Genomic DNA, 21,439 nt, shown 5'->3' with positions numbered 1-21,439 from the left:
ACCCGACCCGACTCAGCCGCTAGAAATAATAAAGAGCGAACATGAGATACATTGTGGAGCTGTAATACTGCAAGGACGTGAATGACCGCACGTAAACCCGGCGGCCATTTTGAATCTACAGCTACGTCAATTTCCTAGGGAAGCCGCCCGCAAGCCCCTCCCCTGCCCCAGTCACAAGCCCTGCACGCCTACTCCTCGTGTATCGGTTGCTGTTGTCGGCGATCTTCATGAGCCTTTCAGCCAATCGCACAGCAGTTCACGCCTGCTTCTCGTGAGCCAGCAGGGCCTTTTTGGCTTCCCATTGGCTGCGATACTCACACCGTCTCCCAGTGCACGGACCTAGTCGTCTCTCATTGGTTGTCTTCACTCTCACTGCTGTAGCATTTACGAATCACGCATGCCCCTCGTGCACAGTTTACCAGCTCCCCGACTTCACCATGTATTGTAAACAGCAAAACTTGGCACAGACTGTACATCCTTTGACTCCAAAAAATATTAATACGCAACCCAGCCTGTTAAAACTGGTTTGTTGAAATAAATGTGTTGATGATACTTAAGAGGCAACTCTGTTTTCGACCCATTTCTTAAGGTATTTTCCAGGACATACATAAACTACTCACCCAAATAAAATGTCAAGCTGTGTTTACATGGGAAGCTTTTTATTTTGCTCTAGGCTAACTTCAAAGTGTCAGCGTTTATAGGAAAGAGGAATGCAGTATACTTGCTCCAAAGAGCCTGCTTGTGCCTTTAAAAAAAAAAAAAAACCTCACTCACCCTCAACCCCTCACCCTCACTCACCCTCACTCACCCTCACCCACCCTCAACCCCTCACCCTCAACCCCTCACCCTCACCCTCACTCACCCTCACTCACTCACCCTCACTCACCCTCACTCACTCACCCTCACTCACCCTCACTCACCCTCACTCACCCTCACTCACCCTCACTCACCCTCACCCACTCTCACCCTCACTCACACTCACCCTCACTCACCCTCACTCACCCTCACTCACCCTCAACCCCTCACCCTCACACAGTGCAATAGGTCTCGGAGCATTTGAGTTAGAGCTTTTAGAAATGTTTATGGCTTTTTTTTTTTTAATTCTTTAGCATTGGCTACAGGAAACAAAAATGCTTAAGATTTACAAAAAAACCCATAAACAATTCTAAAAGCACTAACTCTAATGCTGCGAGACCTATTGCATTTGCAATGCTTGTTAATGTTGTGACCTTCCTCTTTTTTCTAGTGCTTGAGTCACGATTCAGAGTTACCTACTAGCGAGTGGTCGGGATCTGGTTTATTTCCTGATCCCTTCATGTAAGTGTACTGGGTTTCCATTCATTGCGTGACATCTGCTTCCTTAGCTTTTCTGTGTGAGGGCGAAAAGACGCTTTCACCCATTGTTGTATGATCTTCTGTTTATAATCACGGTGAGGGGAGCGCCTCTCTCTCCTTTCATCTTAGCACATTTTAGTTGTTCACGTGTGCTGCACTTGGGACATGTGTCTATTTACATTCTTGACACTTGATTTTTTAGCTGGCTCTTTTTGGTCATGGTGTGCCACTGAGTTAGTTTGATTTTGATTCACCTCACACGAGCACTGGGTGGCTGCTTGCTTCTGTCGGTGCTGGCTCACTTGATATGTTAATAGGGGTAGAAGTAACCATGTTATGATGTTTTTACCTACAGTTATGTGTATAACCCTGTCCTGAAGAGGCCAAAGAGGATAAGGCTGAAACGTGGTTGCGTCGACATTCAGTTGGAGGGATCTGCATAAATTCTAAATACATTGAATTGTTGTGTGCCACATTAGAGTTAGATCCAGCCACGGCCCGTGGAGGGAGTTTCGGTGGGATGGAGAGGCGGGGCGGGGAGTGCTAAAAACCGGAGTATGGATAATTGAAGGTAAGTAAACAATTTAATAAATAAAATGAATTTCGTAGCGCACCCTGCATCACATTTTGCGATGCAGGGCGCGCTACGAAATTCGTTTTATTAATTAAATTGTTTACTTACCTTCAATTCCATATTCCTGTTTTTAGCAACCCCACCCTGCCCCTCCCCCACCCCGCCTCTCTGCCCCACCGAAACACCCTCCACTGGCCGCGGCTGGTTAGATCTACTTATTGAACAGCCATATTAAGGCACAATGGTCAGATTTCTTCTGAGTGGTTCGCCTGGATTTTATAAGGGGACACTCGCATGTGTTTTCTGTGGGTTATGTTATGTGTTGATTTTGTGTTGGTCTTATGTATGTGTAATTAATTGTACTCTGTGGTCCTTTGCCACCGCTGATGGGCACTAATGCCTTTTTGTATGTATAAGATATATTCATGATGAACAATAGTCATCTTTGAGAGAGTAATTAAATGTTATCGACTCATTTATAGTTTGTTGTATTAATTCCTTTGATACCATTTTTTGCTTGTATAACAACCTCCCCTTGGCCTGGCCTGTGCCTGGATCATTTCTTCCAAATCACACTAGGTTCATCCTGTGGCCATAGGCAGTGGTCTTTGGGCACAAGGCAGGGTCTTTCTCTATGACCTGTAAGAAAAATCAAAAAGGGGAGTGAAGAGGTGGTGCTGGTTGGCACTGAGGTGGGCACGTCCTCCTCTTTTCTAGTATACTGTTAATCAATTGGGTCCACCTCACGTAGGGTGAGTGTATATCCAGATGTCAATGGAATACACATTGTTTGTTAAAATACCCCTCACACACCAAAAGGGCCCTTGGTGTCATGCTTCATCATCGGGGTCTTCCCGTCCCGCTGCGGGACGGGGCAGTGCTGCGACAAGCGACTATGCTGGAGCACCTTTAGATGGGGGTGCTATGTGAGTGGAGTGAGTGTCAGTGAGGTCAGGAGTGATACACTTAGTGAAGTTAAAAAATACCTGGCCTAGTGGTAAGAAAAAATATTTAATAAACACTGGCTGGTACAATTAAAAACGGTGTGAAGCGGAGAGGGTAAGCTGGTTAATGGGCTTATTCTCCTGTGTGGGTCAACATGTTTCGGGGCGTGGAGCCCCTTCGTCAGGACCGGGAGAAGATCCCCCTGTCACTCACTAGTGTTACACCACAAAAAATATTCTAATAAGGTGTATGTACATATAAGAGTGAAGAAAATATTCTATCAATGTGTGTAGCTATACATTTTATAATTACACAGTTCCTACCACTATCATAAATATGATGTAGTATGCCTGAAAGACAAGAAAAGGTGGTTATAATTGCGCGGATCCCAAATGCGCTAGACCCAGAGACTCGATCATGGTGTTTAAGCAACTATGGCATTTAACCCCCACCGCCGAGCACAAACATCAAGTCATGACCCCTTTTACGAACAAATAGGACCATTCTATAATGGCCGCCACATTAACAGAACTTATGCCTCCATCTGCAGCGGCACACCGGTTTCGTTAATTAGGCAATTAACCAATTACCCCATCACGTGCAAGCATATAAATACCCGCCAAACTTGCTCCCTCCATAAACACAGAAGCCGCGGACGAAGGGGGAAGCACCATCGTGCTGGGGGTTGAGTAAGTACGGCATAGCCGAAGGAACAGGACTTTTTCAGAACCTCGCCTAGACTCTAGCTCACTGGTTCATGGGGACCATAAGAAATTAGGAATAGAAAACATCCTTTGCATTTTTCTACCTTTCTCTCCCCATTTTTAGTTGGACCCTCTATTACCCTTCTGTCTAGAACTGGCTCATGAGGCATTGACTCCTCTCTCTGAAAAGTATGTATTCAGTGTGAACTACCTTCTTGGCATAACCGTCCCATGTGTGTTCCATTTCCATGTGTGAGTGACTGTATGTTTTAAACAGTGTGTAACTGTTTCACGAATGAGTATTTCGCCTACTCACAAAAGATCCCAGTACCTCAGCCGGTATACATGTTTGTCTGTCTCTTTCTCCCTCACAGGTGACTGAGAGTCTAGCGCATTTGGGATCCGCGCAATTATAACCACCTTTTCTTGTCTTTCAGGCATACTACATCATATTTATGATAGTGGTAGGAACTGTGTAATTATAAAATGTATAGCTACACACATTGATAGAATATTTTCTTCACTCTTATATGTACATACACCTTATTAGAATATTTTTTGTGGTGTAACACTAGTGAGTGACAGGGGGATCTTCTCCCGGTCCTGACGAAGGGGCTCCACGCCCCGAAACATGTTGACCCACACAGGAGAGTAAGCCCATTAACCAGCTTACCCTCTCCGCTTCACACCGTTTTTAATTGTACCAGCCAGTGTTTATTAAATATTTTTTCTTACCACTAGGCCAGGTATTTTTTAACTTCACTAAGTGTATCACTCCTGACCTCACTGACACTCACTCCACTCACATAGCACCCCCATCTAAAGGTGCTCCAGCGTAGTCGCTTGTCGCAGCACTGCCCCGTCCCGCAGCGGGACGGGAAGACCCCGATGATGAAGCATGACACCAAGGGCCCTTTTGGTGTGTGAGGGGTATTTTAACAAACAATGTGCTTTCTCTATGACCATCACCCAGTCTCTGTGCCACTGAACACACTGTAAGGAGCCTCTGGGAGTGCACAGCATGCTCTATGTGATTAAGTACTTGGCCTTTGGCTAAGCCCTGAACCTAGTCCTCATTCCACTAGAACCTAGACTTTATGACCGTGAGCAAAGCACTGAAGGCTCTGGAAGCAGAGTCTGGTATACTGAGAAATATGTGGCACTACACAACTGGACATCAGTTTTCCCTAATGTCTCCAGCTAAATTTACATAAAAGGACCATTGCCTCATGGATGAGTTCCACTTCAGTTGCAAACAACTGATACATATCCTTATGAGTCACTTGAAAAGGGGATGCCCCTTTCTAGAACCCTTTTCCTTGTGAATCGTGAGATGGGTATTTTACACCTGCGAGGCATGCAATTTACCTCATTGCATGCCTAGCAAGTACCTCCGGCCTGCGGCTCTTTGCCTCCTTTTTACATTTTGATATCAAATCTATCTCATAAGTTTGACCCTGCTGAACTCTTTATCAGCCTACTTGATCATTTTATTAGTTTGAGCAAGATCTTTCATAGACATATTTTAATTTGCTTCTTTAATCTGTTTCATATTTTATTCACTGATATTCTTAAAAAGTAACCCAATCGAAACAACTGGAAATTATTATTTCTCAAGCCGTATTCAATATTTTAGTCTGTTGTATTGAGAGTGAGTCTGTTGACTATGCTTCTTTTGCTCATTCTAAAACATTTTAACCCTAAACCTACTGTTTCAATGATACAATGTGTTACATGCCCCTTGCATTTGCAGGTGCTCTCTATCCTGACAACACAACCGGTAAATACAAGAATGATGACGTGGTACCCCCCGGAAAGAGCTATACGTACAGGTGGGATGTGGTTGAGGAGCACGGCCCAGCTGAAGGAGATCAAGAATGTGTGACGAGGATTTATCACTCACATATCGATACCCCCATCGACATTAGTTCTGGAGCTATAGGACCTTTGATCATTTGTAAAGCTGGTAAGTCCTTCAGCTAAACAGCATACAAGGGACATTTCAATCTTTTGGGAGGACAGGGTGCTCAAATTGTGTTGTGCATTTATCCCTGGTTGTGGTATGACATGCAATGCACTTCTGACTTAGCAAGTGTCTTATCCTTAGCTGCTGTGAAAGTTCTGAGAGTCATGTGGTGTAATTTGACAAATTTGTGAGTTGATCATGTTGTTGCTCCTTTTCCGATGCATTCCTACAGACATTCCAGACAAGGTAGATACGTGGAAGTCTGGCTGCAGCGGGGGTCCTTACACATTACATCTGAAGGCTTAAATGGAATCTAAGCAAGACTATGTGTTTTTATGTTTTTGACTCAGCAAATGCAACAATAATACAAACATGCTGACGGCCTTTACCACGGTGGCCCGTAACCCCAGAGTAGGACTCTGAAGTCAGGTGAGGCATTCAAAGTGTACCCCTCCTTTTGAAAGCGACAACTTTTATTTCACTGCACTTAGAAAGCCTACACTGGAAACACTGGAGGTGGCTTGAGGGTTGAAAGACTCTCAAGAGTGCACAGTAGGGATATCCTGCTCCCCCTAAGCCCAGTGGGGGTGGTCCCATAGAAGTCACTTCATTTAAAATATAAAAAAAAGTTGCAATCCCACTGAAGTCCTGCAAGACTCACGTGGGATCACAGCATGTAAAATATAATGTAATGGAGGCCAGGGGCTGCTGTGAAAAAGTAAGAGGATGGGGGCACATGATGTCATTCCCCTAAGCTGCTCATTAAGGCCCGGGGACCCCGTCCCCCGGGAATGAATTTTAGAACAGCATGGGGCACATGGGCTCCCTCCCGTAGCCAAATACTGCCATGGGGACCCTTTTCCCAGGGCCACTGCATAAAAAAAGGAGGGGGCTCACAAACCCTTCCCGAGCCACCAATGGGCCCTTGGACACCATCCTCCGGAGCCAACTAGTAAGTGTAAGGAGGAGGGGACACAGACCCCATACCTGAGCCATAAAGGGCCCAGGGGACTTCATCTCCTGGATTGGTTCATACATTGTGTCCTCGGGAGCCTACCTCCTGAACTCAGTGGTTTCCCTGCCTGTGGGAGCATGGGCAGGTACAAGTAAGTGTGCTTCGACCAGGCAGGAGCTTTGAAAATGCTCCTGTAGGATGGGAGAAAACTTTTGTTTCCTTGCCAAAGTTCATATGGGCAGGGACTCTCAGATTGCTCCCACCCATCTGGAGCAAGCACAAATGGCTGCCCCCACTTTGTGGGAGAAAACCCGACTACCACAGCATCCAGGATGCATGTAGGGAGCTAGCGGATCCAGGGGGCGTGGGGGCTCCCCCTGCATCCCCCTATGTGCTGTTTGTTGGGTGCCCACGGTGGCATGGGTACACCCACCAAGGAGTACCTGAAGCATCATGGGAGGGGGTCCCGAGAGCCACAGTGGATTCATGGAGGGGGGCTGTGAACCCCCCTGCCTTCACTAAAAAGCAAGGGTCTGCGTGATGGGATTCCAGGAGCCCATGGTGGCTTGGGAAGGACCCATGCCCCCCTTAATAAAAAATTAAGGCCCCGGGGGATAGGGTCCTCAGGGCCACTATTGGCTTGGAGAGGGTGCCACGTGCCCCCTCCCCTTAGAAAAAAAGAAGGCCCTGGGAGATGGGGTCCTCAGAGCCCATAGTACTTTGGGGAGGGGGCCACGTTCCCTCTCCTCTTAATAAAAAGGGAAGGCCCTGGGGTGGCTCAGGGAGGGGGGCGCCACCCTCTTCCCTCTAAATATATGTATTGGCCTTGCAGGATGGGTTCCCGGGCCATTAAGGCCCAGGGAGGCGGTTCACGTGCCCCCTCTCCCCTTATCAAAAACAAAAGCCCTGGGGAATGGTTTCTTTGGGGCCTCAAAATGGTCAGGGAGTGTGGCCATATGCCTCCCTCCCCTAAAAAGAAATAAAAGTCCAGTGGGATGGGGTCCATGTGTCGTAAAGGCTCATGGAGGGAGCCTGCACACCCTCCTTCTTTTATAAAATAGAAAGGCCCCGGGGGATGGGGTACCTGGGGCCTGCAAAGGCTCTGGGAGGAAGGCCACATGCCACTTCCCTTTGTTTGAGGAATCAGCCCTGGGGATGGGGTCTGTCTGAGTGCAGCCAGGACCTGCGGTGAATCCCCACGCTGGACGTAGTTGAAGGCCAATCACGGCATTGGGTTGCTTCCCTACACGCTTTTGGCTGCAGGCCCTGCAGCCAACTCCCCGATTGACACTGCTTTTCGGGGTTTGTGATTGGCTGTACGTATGAATTCACAGGCAAAAAACAAAGGTTAAACTGACATTATAATTAAGTGAAAACTTAAGTGACAACGTAACATTTTAAACAAAGGAAAGTGAAATTCATCAGTTATTGTTATCTCTAGTAGCTATAACTCGTTCTCCAAGATAACTATATCTTTTGCCCTCATCATGCACAGTTAATTACCCTACATATTACATCACTCATGACTTTTTGTATATCATCATTAATAACATCACTTCGACATTTGAAATGACAATATTGATGAGAAGACTGTGCATTGCGGGGTCTGGAGTTATACCTACCTTAGGGCATGAGTTATAGTTACTAGAAATAACTATAACTGGTGGACTGCAGCTGGGTCTGGTGACTTCGTGGACTAATATGTCCACTGTAGGGGGCCTGTGTCATATATTGTTTTTTTATACAAATAAAATAAAAACAGACACATCTTTGAGGCTTTCTTTTGCCATTTTTCACCCTAAAAATGCATGGATAGAAACAAACTCCAAGAGGGCCTTATATATATTTTTTTATACATCTTCAAGCCACATAAAATGGAGCTGGAGAACCAGCCCCAGAGGGTGCTGCAATTGCAGCTGTAGAACAAAATCTCCAGCCTGGGAAGTGCTTTAAAAAAATAGTTCTCCAGAGGTCATGATTCCAATGACCCAGGAGACTTACTGTGATCCATCAAGAGGGAGAAAGAAAGATGGAGGTGTCCCAAATGCATTTTCCCCATCCATTTTTCTACAGGAACTTTAGTCACTGCTACATCCCAAATTGCAGGACAGATTTACACCAAATTTGACAGAAACTTAGATCTCCATCCAGAAAGAATGCTTTTTGTGTTTTGGTGTAAATCCGTTCTGTTGTTTTGAAGAAATTAAGGTTAAAAAAAATGGTATAGTTCATGTCGCGGAGGATCGCTGAGCCGAACGATCTCCAACTGAGATCTGATTGTCTGCCACCACCTGAACCAGGAAGTATTGGCAACCATCTTACACCTTGGGACTCAGTCCCGAGCCCTATAAAATGTAAATAAAAGACCTAAGGGGGCAGGGCAGGGATATCCTGATGCCCTAGGGCTAGTGGTGGGGTTCCAAAGGATATTCTGAGTATCCGAGGAAAAATAAAAATAAAATAGTGCAGACTTCCGCACTTCTTTTTGAAACCCCTCAGGGCGGGCCAGGCTCAAGTGGGATGACACATGTTTTTTTTGGGGAGGGGAGAGGTGCCCTACGGCAACTATAACTCATGCCCTTGCCATGCACTGCTAATTACCACACATATTACACATTACATCACTCATGACATCATTGATGATATTACTGCAACAGTTGCAATGAAATTACTGATGAGAAAACTGTGCATGGCAGGGGTGCGAGTTATAGTGAGGGCACGAGTTGTGGTTTCTTGAGATAACTGTAACTATAACTGGTGAACTTCTGTAGTTTTTAGAATTTAAAACGTTACGTTGTTACTGAACAATTCACCTAACTATAACACTACTTTAACATTTGTTATTGGTTTTCTTCATTGGATATATATACAAATATATATACATACATTTATATATATATACACCAAGTCCCGGGGTAGTGAGGATAGTCTCGTAGAATATCTGCGGCCTTGAGTCTAAAGTTACGAACAAAGTATGGGTCGAGTTTATATGCGACCACCACATTCTGTGTCTCCAAGAAACGTGGCTATTAAATGCAATACATCTGGATGGCTTTAAAATCTTCCATACCCCAGCAATTTGTTCAACTCATAAAGGGGGACTATGTGTATATATATGTCTAATATGATGAGGGTTACGGAAATCAAGATGTCAAAAAGTACAGAAAACTATCAAATGGAGTCTATATCTTTGTCTTCACCTGTAAAATTGTTGGTTGTTTACTTTTATAACAATATTGATAAAGCTAAAGGGCTTGAAGTGTTAACAACCCTCGAAGGGGATCTGAAGGGTCAAAACATTGCTAAAAGAAAGGATGTAATATTGTTATGGGTTGAGGACTGTAATACAAGTGTTTGTGGCTCGAATGTGTGTCGCCTTGAGGAAAATGATCAGGATGATTATGGACACTCGGATCATTTTGTACATTCAGTTAGTGGGGATCAGCTTAATGACATCATGGCCACGTTCGATCTTGGGTTTGCCAATATATTGTCCTTCCCAATGGTGTATTTTGATCCAACTTTTATAGGCAGAGGATTTAAGTCCGTGATTGATTTTTTCATTATCCCTTCCCGTTATGCTGACCGGGTGGAAAAATTCACGATCTCCCTAATAGTTTGAGTGACCATTTGCTACTATCTGAACACTTAATGGTGTCCGATAATAGTGTTCTTTCAACCGTAGAGAGTTTGGCATGGTCCCAGGAGATTACATTGGTCCGTCAGAACGGTTATGCACTAAGGTGGGGAGAAAAGGATCCAATCAGAATGAGCAAGGATATTATATCAAGGGCGTTAACCCCGATCTTAGCCTGTTTAAATGAAGACATTGATTATGTGGACCTCTTACATGCTTTTACGCAGATCACCCAAGTTATTTAATCTACTCTATCCACTTCTAATAAAAAGTGCATAAATAGGAGCAAAGGGTGGTTTGACAGTCAGTGCACCAAAGCGTACTCACTCCTTAAGGCCGCCCTTTCTAATCCTACAAAAGATGCTGAGATTATTAGAGCCTGTAGGAAGGGTTACACTATAGCTAGGAAAAACCGAAAAAAGGAAATAAAGGATCAGGAGTGGGAGAATCTCTATGATGCGTCACAACTCAGAGATTCACATTCATTTTGGAAAGCGGTCAAGGCCTCCTTTTTTGCCAACAGAGAGGCGGCGAGGATAGAAACAGCAATTGACGAGAAAACATGGATAAACTTTTTTTCCAAGGTATATAGCAACAAGGTCTATGAACCAGCAGGCCATCTAAAGACTAGTGAAGTAGTTGGTGGTCAATCAGCTCATTTACCTATTATCCTCGAGTTTTCTCTCGAGGACGTTCTGATGGCCATCAATAAAAGTAAAGGAAACAAAGCCCCCGGTCCTGATGGGATACCCATCAATTTATATAAACTGACCACTGACCTCTGGGCTCCACTCCTGAAACGAGTTCTAGAAGCATGCTGCTCAACGGGGTTCATAAAAACCTGGTCTGAATCCGTTATAATACCTGTTTACAAGAAAGGGGATCGGGATAACCCTTCTAGTTACAGACCGATATCGCTGCTTGATTCATTAATGAAGGTTGCAGGAAGGATAGCCCTAAATAAGCTCCAAATCTGGGCTGAGGACAATAACATACTGAGCCAGGTCCAGTATGGTTTCAGGGAGGGGATGGGCACTACCGAGCAGGTTTTAAATTTTGTTTTACTCCAAGGGAAATACACCTAAGCTAAAACAGGGCATTTGCATGCAATATTCGCTGATCTCACGGCCGCCTTTGACTGTGTGGACCACAGTAAGCTATGGGAAACACTGGTGAATTTGAAAGTAGAACCCCCACTAGTACAGTTTTTACGTCAACTGTATACAGGTGCCACACAGCAAGGGTGAGACATGGCCTTAAAGGGGAATGCACTAAGTCATTCCGCATGGAGAGGGGAGTCAGGCAGGGCTGCGTCTTGGTCCCGTTCCTCTTCTCCATTTATACCAACACTTTGGAGGGGGAACTGGGGGCAAGCGTAAGTGACCCGCCGATATATAACAACAAATTGGATTGTCTCCCTTCTCTATGCGGATGACGCGGTGCTAATGGCCAGAACTAAGATGGGCCTACAGAGAGCATTGTCCACATATACGGAGTTCATGGCCGATAGGGGCCTAAAATTAAACGCAAAGAAAACGTTTGTGATGACGTGTGGAAATGGGTGGTTTAGACTTAAGTACTTAGCTGCAGGTGAGACCAAAATTGATAACACCAGAAACTTTTCCTACCTTGGGGTACTTCTTAGTGACACAGGTTCTGGTGACCCAGCAGTTAAAAGTAGGACTCTCCTGTTTAAACGCTCTATTATGGCCCTAATGAATTTTGCACTAAAACTTATTGAAAATTTATATTGCGAAATGTAGAAGTATAGCATTGTATGGGGCGGGCATTTGGGGCTTTTACAACGTATCCTCCATTCAAAAAGTAGAAAATGCATTTCTTAGGTACATTTTAGCTGTTCCGCAGAGTACTTTAGTTTTTAATTGCCACGCCGAGTTAGGCATTGAGTTTATCACTGACCTTATCAGAATACAACCGATTCGGTTGTGGCACAGAGTCTGGTCTGAGTCTGCATTGGTCTTAAATCGAGAAATTATTAAGGACACAATGTCTCTGGATTATGCCAGCAAGATTCCATGGTTAAAATATGTTAGAAACTTTATGAAGGATTTAAATAGACCAGAATTTTACAACAGGCCAGAAACGATAGTCTCTGTATCTTAAAAAGAATTGAAGACATTGTGTATGAAACATTTGGAACAACTCAGATTGACGGGGGAAATTATAAAAACCTCTGTGTATCATCACCAAATGGTCCTGACCTGTTATAGCATCCAGCCTTATCTGCGCATCTGTCTAAAAGGTTTTGATAGATACGTTCTGACCAGGTTCAGGCTTGAGAACTTTCACCGGCTGGTATCTTTCCCAAATAAAAATGACTGGTCAAGGGAGTTAATACTCTGTCCCTGTGACAATTTGGCTTTAAAATCTACTATTCACGTGGTTTTATTTTGTAAATATTACACTGGAGAACGTGCAAGATGGATTAAGCCATATTTGAAGCAGGGCGACTGGCAGCAATGCCGACCAGCCTTTTTATTTTTACAATTACTGAATGATGAATACTGTTTTGGAATCATGACTGGCCTTTTAAAAAGTATTTAAAAGAAGCGGAACAGTATAATGGGATAGATATTTTCTGTCAATGCACTACTTCTTCATGAAATAACTGTTTTTTAATTATGAAATTGTATGAACTTGATTATTTATTGTAATTTTAATTGTTGCTTTTATGATTTTATTCTTTGCTAAAATCGAATAAAGCATTGTATTGAATTGAATATAATATATATACATATATATATATATATATATATTTGTTTAGAAAACGAATATTCACAAGTACCATTGGGACCTAATTGTGTCTCATTCTTATAACATATGTCCCAGAGAGTGTTCATTCTCTTTACTCCCACTGTGGGAGGGGAATGAGATAGCTACCTATTTTCTGATCTCTGGGTGGCCACTGGCTGTCAGCTCTATTCCGGGGCTAACAGAAATCTACTAGGAGGATCAAATTCCTTGGCCTGCACCATTGGGAAACTCCAAGGATCCGTTTTATTTGGGTGATCAGAATATATTGGACCTGATTGACAGATTATTTTTTGAGCAGCAAAGATTAAATTACAAGCACAAAAAACAATTTACTATGGAAAATCCTAATCCAGTTACAAAGATTCACGACTTTGGAATTGCATACGTGTATGTTGCACTTACAAACATACAAATTTGTAAATGTGAAATGGTGGAATTGCCAGAGGAACAAGTTTAGGGCTTAGCCTTTTCATGGTTCATGACCCAACAAAAGTGGATAGATACCCACAAGTTGGTGTTCGCAAGCATATTTCTGGAAGTTTCATGGAAGGAATGGAAAGGTACCTCTCCATATTCAATTAATTGAGTGTATTAGGAAAGAGTTTTCTATATTTGGGGAGAAAGAAACAAATGTTAAATGTATCAATACACATTTACATTTCATTTGTTATTGTAGAACTTTACTTCTGATACAAATTCCACATGCATACATTTTAGCCGTTTGAGTGCTCTAGAATAGCTGTGAATGCCATAGTTTCCTGGAATATTTCCGGGAATCTTTGTAAATCCAATGAAATGATAAGACTGCTCCAATATGATGGAAATGTCCACCTTTTAAAGAGGATACTTTGTAAATCTGTAAATCTAAGAGGAGCATCGGTGATGTGGCTTTTTTGCACAACTGCCCCATATGTATATGAGGTCAGACCAGCGGCAGCCGCCACAGGTAAGTGTGATAAGGCGGTGCGGTGGGGCAGGGCAGAGAGCGGCAGGGGGGAAGCCGACAGATGATTGAATAGGTATTATTTATTTATTTATACCTATTCTGTTCTCAGTCGACTTTCCCCAGGCCACCGTCCGCCTCACCGTGCTTACCTGTGCCGGCCACCGCTGGGTCAGATCCCTTAGAATTTGCTGAATGAAGGTGGTTGTTGCCCGCCATTCACTGCCAAGGTATTCTTGTTTTTTCAAGGACTAATGAACATATGTATGTAGGCAGAGGTATGTAGGCAGAGGATAAGGGAAAAGTTAAACCAACTTCTGATTCAGAACAGGAGGGCTTTCTCTGCATGACCGTAACTAAAACTAAGATGATGAAATAACAAAAACTAAGCCCATTTCACTGCGGTATATGGTCAAAATATCGATTCCAAAATATAGAATGGACAAAATATCGAATGGACAGAATTTAGACGTCAAAAATATCGTTTTTAAGGTAAGTAATGTAATATCGATTTTAAAACTATAGAAAGTCAAAATATCGAAGTACATAATATAGGTTATTAAAAATATCGAATTTTTAATAATATCGATTTTTTTAAAGTGTTTTGTATGTCAGTATATGTGTGAAAAGTGTATATATTTTGTAATTTATTTGAAGTAATTAATTTTATGTTATTTAATTTTTGCGTAATTTAATTCTGTAGCGGGTTGTGGGTTTATAGGGGAATAGGGTGGGAAGTAATGTAATTATAATTAATTAAATATGTTTTAATTAATTTATTGGTATTTATTTTGAATACATTTTGAATTAATTTTTAATTGGTAATTAATTAATTCTTAATTGATAGTTAATTTTTATTAATTGATAATTATGCGAATAATATTAATTTATTTTCTGTAGCGGGTTGTGGGTTTATAGGGGAATAGGGTGGGAAGTAATTTTTATTATAATTAATAAATTATGTTAATTTATTTATTGTTATTTATTTTGAATAAATTGTTAATTAATTTTGAATTGGTAATTAATTAATTCTTAATGGGTAATTAATTTTTATTAATTGATTAATTGATAATTATGTGAATTATATCAATTTATTTTTAGTAGAGTGGGAATAGTAAAATTTACCCCTATGCTATCCAACGCTTTCCCTACTGTTGCACTCACCGGCGTCGGAATAGTAATTGTTACTCCTACGCTATCCAACGCTTTCCCTACTGTTGCACTCTCTGGAGTGGGAATAGTAATTTTTACCCCTACGCTATCCAACGCTTTCCCTACTGTTGCACTCTCTGGAGTGGGAATAGTAATTTTTACCCCTACGCTATCCAACGCTTTCCCTACTGTTGCACTCTCTGGAGTGGGAATAGTAATTTTTACCCCTACGCTATCCAACGCTTTTCCTACTGTTGCACTCTCTGGAGTGGGAATAGTAATTTTTACCCCTACGCTATCCAACCCCTTCCCTACTGTTGTACTCTCTGGAGTGGGAATAGTAATTTTTACCCCTACGCTATCCAACCCTTTCCCTACTGTTGCACTCTCTGGAGTGGGAATAGTAATTTTTACCCCTACGCTATCCAACGCTTTCCTTACTATTGCACTCACTGGAGTGGGAATAGTAATTTTTACCCCTACGCTATCCAACGCTTTCCCTACTGTTGCACTCTCTGGAGTGGGAATAGTAATTTTGACCCCTACGCTATCCAACGCTTTCCCTACTGTTGCCCTCTCATGGAGTGGCAATAGTAATTTTTACCCCCACGCTATCCAACGCTTTCCCTACTGTTGCACTCTCTGGAGTAAGAATAGTAATTTTTACCCCTACGCTATCCAACGCTTTCCCTACTGTTGCACTCTCTGGAGTGGGAATAGTAATTTTTACCCCTACGCTATCCAACGCTTTCCCTACTGTTGCACTCTCTGGAGTGGGAATAGTAATGTTTACCCCTACTCTATCCAACGCTTTCCCTACTGTTGCACTTCCAGGAGTGGGAATAGTAATTTTTACACTCCCGCTATCCTACGGTAATAATATTGTGTATTTTTTATTAATATTATGTTAATATATATATATGTTTTAACATATATGATGGTATGTTTTTTTATAAGTTAAATTAATGATTTCATAATTTTAAGGTAATTTAAGTATTTTTAAGTATATTTTAGTTAGTTATTTTTAATATTCTTTTAATGTTACATTATTTTTAAGAAATTCGATATTTTTACAAAGTATATATTTTTAAACGATAGTTTGGATTCGATATTTTGGTACTTACCTGTTTGTAGATAGGAATTCAATATTTTGTCTGTCGATATTTTGGAATCTATATTTTGGGTAGTCTATATTTTGTCCCTCGATATTTAGTCAGTGATCCCTTCACTACACTTGAGCTCACCCCCATGCCTAGGAGCCATCTCTTCAACTACCCTAAAAGTTAGGTTCCTGAGATTTCCTTATGATTCACAGCTTCAGTTTGCTTCTCCAAGTCAACATAGGAGTCACAAGTATCACTCTCCAGCTCTCATCACCTCAAGAAATCCTTTCACTACTCCACACAACCATCAGTAGCTTTGTCATGACATGTTTGGACTGCAGCAACATCATGGAGATGGGTTCCTCAAAGAAAGTCAGGGGCATATAACAAGAAAATGTCAGAGTGCACAGCTTGCCTGAAATTGGCAGCGCCGTCCTCTGGCATTGCCAAAACACACAGGCATGCCCCGTATTTATAACAATATGGCTGACCCCTGTGATTTCCCTAGTACTAGCTTCAAACCTATCTGCTTAGCGCCAACACATGCACCCTTGCACCATAGTGCAAGGGTGCCTGTGTTGCAGGGAATGATTGCTCATGTGCAGAAAAGTGTCCCTTCCTTCACATAAACAATCAATAATGGCGATGTGCTAATTCTATGTGTGCTGCAGGACACATAGAAGTAGCAAATCACCATTATTTTATGATTGTTTATGTGCAGAAAGAAAAACCTTCCTGCACATAAACAATCATTAAAGGCATTTCACTCTTTCCATGTGTGCTACGCAATGCAGGAAAAGCAAAAACTAGGAGGAATAAAAGTATTTTTCGTTGTTGCACCATCCTAACACCTGCTATCGGATGGCATTTGTTTTTGGTGCTGCCTCAGATTTACACCTCCTTGTAAATCTGGGGCAGAATTAAAAAGCAATAGGTGTTGCAGTGGAACGCCTACAGGAGCACCCACTGCATGCCCCTTTCAAGCAGATACCTGCTTGAAAGGGTACCATATATACAAAGTGGCTTTAAGCCAAAAAAAAGTGGCTTGATGCCACTTTGTAAATATGATGCAGAACATAGCACCACTGGAACGTCCCACAAAGTGATGCTCCGTGTTGTTAGCCCCTTGTAAAAATGCCCCTCAATGTCAGGCTGCAACTACTGCAGAACCAGGAAGACCGACTTTGACTTAACCTCTAAATATGTGATGACAATATCAAACACACTGGAAAGCTCTCCACTGGCTTACAGTAAAAGCAAAGATGAAATTGAAGGGTCTGTGCATCATTCATAATGCCTAGTGGGCCAGTCGCAAGCTCGCTACATGATATGCTCCAGTGAGAAACCCCTGCTCATTGGCTGGAGAGCTATCAATTAGCAACCAAGGATAATATACAGTGGCAGATACTTGGAGTTTGCAGGTCCCAGAATACGGAGTGCCTTTACCCAAGTCTTCCAATCTGATGCCAATCTCTTACAATTAAGAAAACTCTTGAAAAGTGATAAATGAAGGCTTAAATGAACTTGACAAAGATCAGTGTTGGGATCAAAGAATATTGAACATAGGCATATACCCTTCGAAAAGGACTCGGACTTCTCCTTTTTCTTCATCAAATGATTCATTGTCATCCCCTCAACCACAATGAAGCAATCGAAAGGTAATATACAGTGCTTTATTAAATAATAAATAATAAATGAAGAAATAAATAAGTAAACTGTTCGAGAATTGATAGTGGGGCATTCTTGCTTCCTTTTTGACTAATGGTCCCTAGGGATAATAAATCGTATAGGATACAAATGTGATGTTTTGTTGTTAATACTTTTACAGAAGCCCCAATGAGCTAAAATCATCACTATTGTGTTTCTTTCAGGTGTCTTGTCTGAGCCAAATACAACAAAACCAGGTACCGAGTTTGTTGTGATGTTTTCTGTATTTGATGAAAATATGAGTATGTATCTGGATGAAAATATCGCGACGTACTGTACTGCGGCTGTGGATAAAGAGGATGCAGACTTTCAAGAAAGCAACCAGATGCACTGTAAGGTTCTTTCAGATTATTGTTGAGATTTTTAGCACGTGTTCTGTTTTGAAAGGTCTATGTTTCTTTAGAAAGTACTAGAAATTATAGTGTGCGTTGCAGCAAAGCTGACATAATCGTGGCAAATTCCTTTTTTTAAATTACATCTCAATTACAGGCAGCTTTACCTACTTGTAGGCCAGACCTAATGTTTCTAATACACAAATGGGCATATTTACAAGCCCCTATCACCACCACAATGTCCCTTTTTACAACATTGTGATAGTGATAGGGTCTACCCCTTATTTACAAGACAGCATTAAGCCACTGAACATAGCTTAACGCTGCCTTGAAAATAAGGCACCCTTTTACGCTATACTTAAAGTGAAAGGGGAGGGCAATGGGTGTTGCAGTGGGCGTTCCACCACAACACCCATTGATTTTAACGCTGCCTCATATTTACAAGGGTGGCGTACATATGTAGCAGCTCCAAAATTAAGACCCGGGAATACCCGGTCTTACCCTGGTGAAAAGAGGAGAAATGTTTAATTTCTCCTTGTTTTTGCTGTTTCCGTGTGTGCTGCGTTATACATTAATCATACAAAATACATTTGAGTGTTGGCTACTCATAGATATGATGCACACCTACTTTATCTCAAAGTGGGATCCAAGTTATGCGTCTCCATCTTCAAGGGATATGTCTAACATATTGGACCATTTAACAGGTGAATTTCTTTCCTATTCAGAGGCCTCAAACTTCTGTATGGCAGCTAGTACACTTTCAATACATTCATAAATAATCTATTAAAAGAAGCAAAAGAGTTTGCCTCTTGATGTGAATACTCCAAATTACTGCATGAAATGCATCCATATGAATTTGTGTCACCATATGAATAGTTATATGTCAAAATATTGTTTCAAGGATATTGTATTATAATATCGTGGGCAAAATATTGAGAAAGTAGTTTCATATATAGGTATAGATTTGCTACTCTAACTCCTCTTTACTCTACATCTACATACCTTGAAGATATATGTCATCACGCAAGGTGGATGTGGAGTTAAGCTAAGTCAACAAATACTTTTCCATACAAACTTATCTTGTTGATATTTTGGTTTTTGATATTGAGCCCAAAATAGTATACTACCGTGATATTTGTGAATCAATATACTGGTGTTTCTACAAAAGGAAACCATTTAAACTGAGAATTATATCCTTTAAGAATCCTTACTTCTGTGCTTGTGTTTTCTAAAACAAAGAGGGTGTGGATTTCATTTACATCACTGTAATTGTTTACTGCCTAATACTACAATTTTTATTAATTTGTCATCATTGCCTTGTAACCAGAACACAGACATTTCAAACAAATGTATACCAACAAAAATGTACTGGATGGGCAAATTGACCAAATCCAGTTTAAAGACGAAATATTTCTTCATTACACAACAAGGATAATGTTTTTGCTTGAGTTTTTTGAAGCCACAATTCTTTGCTTTTTTATTTTGAGGTACTTTAGCTATGTTCTTGAATTCATAAATCACATATGTACAAACATTTTCTTTAAAGTATGAACCAGGTCCCAGTGGTGGGTGTGTATACAAAGAGGATACCTAACCATTAAAATATGATGATCTCTAGTAGAATACACACACAGGATCTACAGTGATCACTTTGGCAGGCCCCTATTGCCTACGGTTGTGGTGAGGTAAACCTAACCACAATGAGGTAGGGTCTTGGTCATATGGAGATAGTATATATATGAAGATGTCATGTCCATAAAATTCCATAGAAAGGATATCTCTGAGTTCTTTAGTTCCTTCATGAACAGTGTGAGTGACCGGGTGAGACACATCCAAGGAATACCAGACATTTATTTGCTACAGGAAATGTCTGAACAGCTTCAAAGAAGGTCAAAAAGTTATCAAGTTGTAAGGAAATATTTCACTAAAGGCACACCATTCTTTTCAAAATTCCCCACATTTCTAGAATTAATGGTCCCCATCACCTTTTCAATTGTATTGCAGAACGTTTAAGAACAATACCAAAGTCATTGTCTTTCTGTTATCTGACGGCAAAGTCAAGCAAGTGTCCTATTTTTTTAGGTATCAATGGATATATGTATGGTAACCTTCCAGGATTAATCATGAACTCAGGAGAGATAGTTCGATGGCATCTATTCGGAATAGGAAATGAAGTTGACATCCATACAGCCTACTTCTATGGGCAGACTTTAATAGACAAGAACCATCGCGTTGATACCATTAACCTCTTTCCTGCTACGCTGGAAGAAGCTGTGATGGTGGCTACAACCCCTGGAAAATGGCTTCTCAGCTGTCAAGTGAATGACCATATAGAAGGTGAGACATCAATTATTTGTTAAACAGATAATGCCAATGCATAGATCTATTTTCATACCGTGACATATGACCAATAGAATGCAAATAAGTAAAGGTATGGTACAAAAGTAATCAACTTCGTTTTTGAAAACTTACTGATGAAAATGAGCTTGAAAAGAGAAGAAGGCAACCAGCTTTGAAAATCAGAAGAGTTGGAGTGAAACTAATATGAATGTCTAAGTACTGCAACAACTTCCAAGTTAGATGAAGGTCATGCCAGACCTCACGTAGTCAGACATATTAAAAGCACACTACATGTTCATTATGTGGTGCTATGTTTCACAATCCATGTTCCCCCCTTTTAATTATAGAGAGCACAAACACGTTTTCCCTTTATTTAGTATTATAAGTATTATAAGTATTATTGCTCAGAAGTCATGTGCGCACCAAGCACATGGTGGGTAAAACATGCAGAAACCTACACAGTAAGTTGAGTTTATCCATGTTTATATAATGCTTATGAAAAATGAAAACTCACTTGTTAGTCCTATCTACAACTATGATCTGGACAATATGAGATCTCCTAAAGTGCACCTCAACTAGCAAAAGGCAGTTACAGCCCCCCTCAGTGACTGCTGGTTGGATATATAGGACTATTGGCATTTGTACTTGCTACCAATGGAAGAAGTGTAGACCCCTGACCCTCCTGGTAGGTCGCTCCTCCCCTGCACAGCTCCATCTGTGTGCCTCTGCCCCAGCTGCTGCTTCTGAGGACTTGCTCATAAGTCTGCTCATCCCCCTCTCTTGTGCCCCGTTTTTGCCTTGTGTGACACTGTTTTCCCCCTATCTTGTGCCACCGTTTTTGTCTTCTGTGACACTGTTTTCTTCCTCTTTTGTGCCCTGTTTTTGCCTCCTGTGACACTGTTTTCCCCTCTCTTGTGCCCCGTTTTTGCCTTCTGTGACACTGTTTTCCCCCTCTATGTGCCCCGTTTTTG

The 21,439-nt window shown here is 41.6% G+C and overlaps 1 protein-coding gene across 2 annotated transcripts in view; it reads left to right on the top strand.

Moving 5' to 3' along the window:
• Positions 1–21,439, top strand: part of LOC144792820 (ceruloplasmin-like) — a 477,616-nt gene that overhangs the window by 107,215 nt on the left and 348,962 nt on the right. For both annotated transcript variants that reach the window (XM_078668018.1, XM_078668019.1), the window contains exons 3-5: positions 5,312–5,524; positions 17,961–18,128; positions 20,211–20,465. In XM_078668018.1, the coding sequence (XP_078524144.1) occupies positions 5,312–5,524; positions 17,961–18,128; positions 20,211–20,465 (636 nt within the window). The remainder of the gene's footprint in view (positions 1–5,311; positions 5,525–17,960; positions 18,129–20,210; positions 20,466–21,439) is intronic.

Source organism: Lissotriton helveticus, chromosome 11 (assembly GCF_964261635.1).
Source record: "Lissotriton helveticus chromosome 11, aLisHel1.1, whole genome shotgun sequence".
Taxonomy (NCBI): Eukaryota; Metazoa; Chordata; class Amphibia; order Caudata; family Salamandridae; genus Lissotriton; species Lissotriton helveticus.
This window is presented reverse-complemented; position numbering and strand designations above follow the sequence as displayed.